This window comes from Oratosquilla oratoria, chromosome 2, assembly GCF_046742065.1.
Source record: "Oratosquilla oratoria isolate Oo_2021 chromosome 2, ASM4674206v1, whole genome shotgun sequence".
In the NCBI taxonomy this organism is placed as follows: Eukaryota; Metazoa; Arthropoda; class Malacostraca; order Stomatopoda; family Squillidae; genus Oratosquilla; species Oratosquilla oratoria.
The window spans coordinates 90355298-90362797 of record NC_134778.1 but is presented as its reverse complement, the minus strand read 5'-3'; the positions used below and the strand labels follow the sequence as shown (position 1 = coordinate 90362797).

Below are 7500 nucleotides of genomic sequence, written 5' to 3'. Positions count from 1 at the left end.
TCAGGCTCTGAATGTATGAAAAATTGTGTGATGACAGTGTCATACCACATGTAGCAGTCACACAGTTCAACAAACAGAAAATGATGAACTATGAAAGGGTCTTTGAAATTATTAATTAATAGTTGCATCATCTGCACGTTCTGGATCCTTTTTTATGATTTGTATATATATTTTTGTATTCTAGGTGTGTTTATATATATAAATATATATATATATAAATATGTATATATATATATTTATATATATATATATGATGAAGGTGGAAAAAGAAGTCACGGGTCTAGTTCCGAGTTCCTGAGTTTATTCCTGACCGGTTTCGCTCTATGCATAGAGCGAAACCGGTCAGAAATAAACTCAGGAACTCGGAACTATAACCGTGACTTCTTTTTCCACCTTAATAAACTTGTCACAATGTACCAGCATATATATATATATATATATATATATATATATATATATATATATATGTATATATATACATACATGTACATATAGATATACATATATATATGTATATATATATTATATATTATGTATATATATATATATATATATATATATATATATATATATTCTAAGTATTGACATAATTGTATAAATAGTAAAAGAAATGTGAGGATTCTGCTGTCAGGATTACCCACACACGCGCACGTACACGCACACACACACACACACACACACACACACACACACACACACACACACACACACACACACACACACACACACACACACACACACACACACACACAAATACACACACACACACACACACACACACACACACACACACACAATCGTCGGATTGACGGCGAATATTGGAACTCCGAAAAAAACGCAATTTTCGTGGATTTCAATTACAAGGAAGTACCTTTTTGTATTAGTAAGGAAGGGGAAAGCTGGTGGTGTAGTAGAAAGGTGATGAAAGGGGAGAAGGGGAGGGATTACTGAGGGAAATGGAAGGAAATGAAGAGGGAGACGAACGGGCTCCCCCTGACAGCAGAAAAAATATAAACAAGAGGTCTGCTGACGACACAGGGGAAATCGAAAATATCAGTAAAAGCATTAAGGTTAAAAATATGGATAAGAACAACATAATGGAAAGTGAAAATAATAATTTCCATGGATCTAATATGGGGGGGATGCCAACCTCCCCCGATGAGCAAGTCTAGAAGAAAAACTAGAGAAAATGACCGAACATTGGGGGAGTAGGTTCGGTCAACTTACAAGGATAGCGCAGAGAGTTGATAAATTGGAAGAGTTAAAGAAGGAGAACCAAACCCTAACTAAGGAAATAGAAGAATTAAAAAGACCGTTAAAAGAAGTAAAAGATGAGAATGAAGAATTAAAGAGGAATAATAAAGAGAATAAAGAGTCCATAGCAAAAGAAGTACAGGGTTGGAAAAAAAGTACCAGAAAATAACAAAATTGTATTTAAGGATATAGTGGCACAACAGATGAAAAATCAAACTAAAGACACAATTACTAAAGTGATGAGGGAGGAAGAGAATATAGTAAGAGACTTAGCGGATAAAAAGAAATGTATGATTATATTGGGGATGGACTACAAGAATAAAGGAGAAGAAGGAGAAAGTAAATAAGATATTGGAAGTAGTTCAAGAAGATAGAACAGAAACAGGGAAAGAAATAGAAGAAATATATAGGCTAGGGAAATACAATACAGATAAGACCAGACCATTTAAGATCAAATTCAGGTCACAAACGACAGCAGAGAATATCTTAGCAAAAACAGGGAAACTAGCAAACAGTAAACAATTTAAACAGATATGGATAAAAAGAGAAATGAATAAAGAGGAAAGAGAAGAGGAGGAAGCAAAAGACAAGAAGCTAAGGAAAAAAAAACGAGAAAAGAACAGAGACAGAAAAAGAGAAACTCTATTCGAGAGTAGTGAATATGAAAATGAGAAAATGGTACATAACAGAGAAAAACGGAAGGGGAACAGAAAACACGTTGGAAGTAGCAGAAATTTGAAAATATCTTACACAAATATAGATGGCTTAATAACAGGCTTGAACGAACTGAATGATTACCTGAAGGAAAAAGAAACTGACATAATGGGAATTGTGGAGACAAAACTGAAAGGTCCACTACCACCCAACAGTGTAGGACATGGTGCATATAATTGTTGGATTAGAAACAGAGAGACAAAACAAGGGGGTGGAGTTATGTTCCTGACTAAGAAGGATATAAATGTGAGGAATGTCACATATGGAAAAAATAGAGTAGAGATGATTATGATGGAAGTGGAAGACAAGGATAGGAAGAGCAGAATTTTGTAATAAATTATGTTCCTCCTAAAACAGCCTCGTGAGAAGAGAGAGAACATAAAAGTATTGTAGAATACACAAGGATAACATTAGATAAGATCATGGAAGATGGAGGAAAAATATTTATAATGGGTGACTTTAATTGTAAAGAAGTCTGCTGGGAAGATATGACAGTAAAGGGTAGAGACGACTCATGGGGAAATGTACGACTTAATATGATTATATATTAACCATACAATGACACAATGGATTCAAGAGAACACTAGGTATAGACATGAAGAAGAACCATCGAGACTGGACCTAATAATCACATCAGAACCTGAAATAGTGGAAAATATTGAATATAAGACACCAATAAGTAAAAGTGACCACATATTGGTTGAAATGGAACTAAATGAGGAAAAACATATAAAAAGAAATGAACAATATAGAAAGGGAAGACTGATGTATGATAAAACAAATTTTGATAAAATATGATAATTCTTTCAAAAAGAAAACTGGGAAAGAATATACAAAGTGGAAACTACAGTGGAAGAGAAATGGAATATTTTGACAAGAATCTATAAAGGAGTGGAAAAGCATGTCCCAAGACAAAAGCAAGGAAAAGAATATGTAAAGTTCTGGTACAACAAAAGATGTAGGGAGTTAAAAGACAAAAGAGATAAAGCTTGGATAAAATGGAAAAAAGACAAAAGACCTGAAAAATGGAAAATATATACTAGTTATAGAAATGAATATGTGCAAGTGTGCAGAGAAGAAAAAAGAAAATAAGAAAAAGATGTCTTTGAAAAATGTAAAGATCAACCAAAAATATTTCACAGATTTGTAAAAAACAAAGTGAAAACCAAACAAGATTTAGAGAAACTACGACAAGGAGGAATTGAATACACAGATGAAATAGAAATGACAGAAATTATGAACAAGCATTTTAAATAAGTGTTTACAAGGGAGAACATACAACCTAGTGATATCGAATGGGAGGAGAAACTCCCCCCTATGAAAGAAATAGAAGTAACAAGGAATGAAATAATGAAACACTTGAGTGATCTTGATGCCAGAAAATCGCATGGACCAGATGAAATAGCAAACTGGATTTTGAGAGAATGCAGGAATGGACTGGCAGACAACATACATAGCCTAATAAACACTTCATTGAAAGAAGGAAAAGTTCCAAAAGATTGGAAAAGAGCAAATATAGTACCTATATATAAAGGGGGAAACAAAGAAGACCCTACAAGCTATAGACCAGTCTTTCTAACAAGCACGATAGCAAAATTTTGTGAAAGAATTATCAAAAGTAGATGGGTAAGGCATTTAGAAAAAAAAACGTACTAAATCCAAGACAATTTGGATTCAGACAAGGACGATCATGCGTCACAAACTTAATGTGTTTCTATTCAAGGCTAATAGATGTAATACAAGAAAGAGATGGAGGGGCTGATTATGCATTTCTAGACCTAAAAAAAGCTTTTGACAAGGTGCCACATAAGAAGTTGCTTAAGAAATTAGAAGCTACAGGAGGAATACAGGGTAAACTGCTGAAATGGATGGAAGACTTTTTGCAAGAAAGAAAAATGAGAGTGGTGATAAGAGACAAACACTCTAATTGGGATGAAGTGATAATTGGTGTTCCACAAGGAACAGTTCTGGCCCCAATAATGTTTGCTAAATATATTAATGATATGGATAAAGGAATTGAAAGTTATATGAGCTTCTTTGCGGATGGTGCAAAATTGTTGAAAAAAGTGAACATTGAAGAAGATTGAGTCACTACAGAGTAATCTCAATAAAGTATGGGACTGGAGTAGGAAGTGGGAGATGGAATTCAATATCAAGAAGTGTAGTATAATGGAATTTGGAAGAAGCAAAAAAGAATAGTGGGAGCATATAAATTGGGAGAAGAAGGAATAAAAAAAAAGTAAAAAATGAGAAGGACCTAGGAAGTGGGAAGGTGAAGAAAAAGGAGAAGGGGAGGGATTACTGAGGAATATGGAAGAAAATGAGGAAGGGGAAGATAGGGCTCAGGAACTCAGACGGTATGTAAACAAGAGACGGCCTGACGATACTGGAGAAGTCGATGTGATTACTAAAAATGTATAAATTAGAAATATAGATAAGAGCAGCTAAGAGGGATCCACTAGGGTGAAGATAACTATTTCCATGGATTTAATGAGAGAGGAAATGACAACCTCCCCCGACTAGTAAATCTAAAGGAGAAACTAAAAGAAATGAATGAAAATTGGGAAGCTAAGTTTCACCAAATAAAATTATTTACTCAAAGAGTTAATAAGCTGGAAGAACTAAAGAAGGAGAATCAAAACCTAACTAAAGAAATAGTAGAATTAAAAAGACAGTTAAGAGAAGTAAAGGATGAGAATGAGGAATTAAAGACGAGTAATAAAGATAATAAAGAGTCCATAGCAAAAAAGGTAAGTGGTTGGAAAAAAGTACAAGAGAACAATAAAATGGAATTTAGATGAAAGAACAAACTAAAAACACAGTTATCAAAGTAATGAGGGAGAAAGAGAATATAGTAAGAGACTTAGCGGATAAAAAGAAATGTATAATTATATTAGGGATGGAAGAGATGTATAATCTAAATAGGACTACATGAATAAAAAAAGGAAAAAAAATTGATAAGATATTAGAAGTAGTTCAAGAAGATAAACCATAAACAGGGAAAGAAATAGAAGACGACTCATGGGGAAATGTACGACTTGATATGATTATATATTAACCATACAATGACGCAATGGATTCAAGGGAATATTAGGTATAGAACTGAGAAAGAACCGTCGAGACTGTACCTAATAATCAAATCAGAGCCTGAAATAGTGGAAAAGATTAAATATAAGACACCAATAAGTAAAAGTGACCACATATTGGTTGAACTGGAACTAAATGAGGAAAAATACATGAAAATTTGAACAATATAGAAAGGGAAGATTGATGTATGAAAAAACAAGTTTTGATAAAATGTGATAATTCTTTCAAAAAGCAGACTGGAAAAGAATACAAAAGGAGGAAACAACAGTAGAAGAGAAATAGAATAGTTTGGCACAAATTTATAAAGAGGGAGTGGAAAAGTATGTCCCAAGACAAAAGCAAGAAAAAGAATATATAAAGTACTGGTACAACAAAAGATGTAGGGAGTTAAAAGACAAAAGAGATAAAGCTTGGATAAAATGGAAAAAAGACAAAAGACCTGAAAAATGGAAAATATGTACTAGTTATAGAAATGAATATGTACAAGTGTGCAAAGAAGAAAATAGAAAATACAAAAAAGATGTCTTTGAAAAATGTAAAGATCAACCAAAAATATTTTACAGATTTTTAAACAACAAACCGAAAAACAAACAAAAATTTAAAAAACTACGACAAGGAGGAATTGAATACACAGATGAAATAGAAATGACAGAAATTATGAACAAGCATTTTTAATAAGTGTTTACAAGGGAGAACATACAACCTAGTGATATCAAATGGGAGGAGAAACTCCCCCCTATGAAAGAGATTGAAGTAACAAGGAATGAAATAATGAAACACTTGAGTAATCTTGATGTCGGAAAATCGCATGGACCAGATGAAATAGCAAACTGGATTTTGAGAGAATGCAGGAATGGACTGACAGACAACATACATAGCCTAATAAAAAGTTCAATGAAAGAAGGAAACGCTCCAAAAGATTGGAAAAGAGCAAATATAGTATCAATATATAAAGGGGGAAACAAGGAGGACCCTACTAAATATAGACCGGTCTCTCTAACAAGTACGATAGCAAAAGTTTGTGAAAGAATTATCAAAAGTAGATGGGTAAGGCATTTGGAAAAAAAAACGTACTAAATCCAAAACAATTTGGATTTAGACAAGGACGATCATGCGTCACAAAATTAATGTGTTTCTATTCAAGGGTAATAGATGTAATACAAGAAAGAGATGGATGGGCTGATTGTGCATTTCTAGACCTAAAAAAAGCTTTTGACAAAGTACCACATAAGAAATTGCTTAAGAAATTAGAAACTGCAGGGGGAATACAGGACAAACTGCTGAAGTAGATGGAAGATTTCTTGCATGAAAGAAAAATGAGAGTGGTGATAAGAGACAAACACTCTAATTGGGATGAAGTGATAAGTGGTGTTCAACAAGGAACAGTTCTGGCCCCAATAATGTTTGCTAAATATATTAATGATATGGATGAAGGAATTGAAAGTTATATGAGCTTCTTTGCGGATGGTGCAAAATTGTTGAAAAAAGTGAACACTGAAGATTGTGAGTCGCTACAGAGTGATCTCAATAAAGTATAGGAGTGGAGTAGGAAGTGGGAGATGGAATTCAATATCAAGAAGTGTAGTATAATGGAATTTGGAAGAAGCAAAAAAAAAAAGAATAGTGGGAGCATATAAATTGGGAGAGGAAGAAATAAAAAAAAAAGTAGGAAATGAGAAGGACCTGGTAGTCATTATTATGAATAATATGTCCCCTGAGAAACATATAAACAAAATTTTTGGAGAAACTTATAACTTAGTAAGAACAATCATAGTGGCATTTACATACCTGGATGAAGAAATGGTGAAGAAAATACTAGTCACTTTGATAAGACCAAGACTGGAATAAGCAGCGACGACGTGGTCACCAAGTACAAAAAAAAATGTATAACAAAAATTGAAAGAGTACAAAGAGCAATTACAAAATTGGCACCAACACTCTCAGAACTATCATATGAAGAGAGACTAGCAAAACTTGAGCTACAGACATTAGAGCAAAGAAGAGAGAGCGGAGATTTGATAACTATTTATAGAATCATGAAAGGCATGGAAACTATTGATAGAGAGGATCTAATAAAATGGGATAGTAGAAATACAAGAGGACACGGAAAGAAAATCAAGAAAGACAGTTATAAAAGAGATCTGAAAAATAACAGCTTTCCCCACAGAGTAATAGACATTTGGAACAAGTTAGATGAGATAGTGGTGTGTGCAAAAACAATACATGAATTTAAAAACAGTTTAGATAAAATGAGATATGAAGACGGGACACCATGAGTATAGCTCCCCTTCCCGTAAAATACAACTAGGTAAATACACATACACACACACACACACACACACACACACACACACACACACACACACACACACACACACACACACACACACACACACACACAAACAAACACACACACAAACACACACACACACACACACACCCATA

General features: G+C 33.7%; 1 protein-coding gene across 5 annotated transcripts in view; it reads right to left on the bottom strand.

Annotated features, from left to right (window-relative positions):
• Positions 1-7500, bottom strand: part of LOC143041100 (alpha-1-inhibitor 3-like) — a 163424-nt gene that overhangs the window by 27334 nt on the left and 128590 nt on the right. For 4 of the 5 annotated variants that reach the window (XM_076212818.1, XM_076212826.1, XM_076212833.1 and 1 more), the window contains exon 14: positions 1-7. This exon is cut by the window's left edge and continues 134 nt beyond it. The exons of the other annotated variant lie outside the window; for it this stretch is intronic. In XM_076212818.1, coding sequence (XP_076068933.1) covers positions 1-7 — 7 coding nt within the window. The remainder of the gene's footprint in view (positions 8-7500) is intronic. 5 annotated transcript variants of the gene reach the window in all.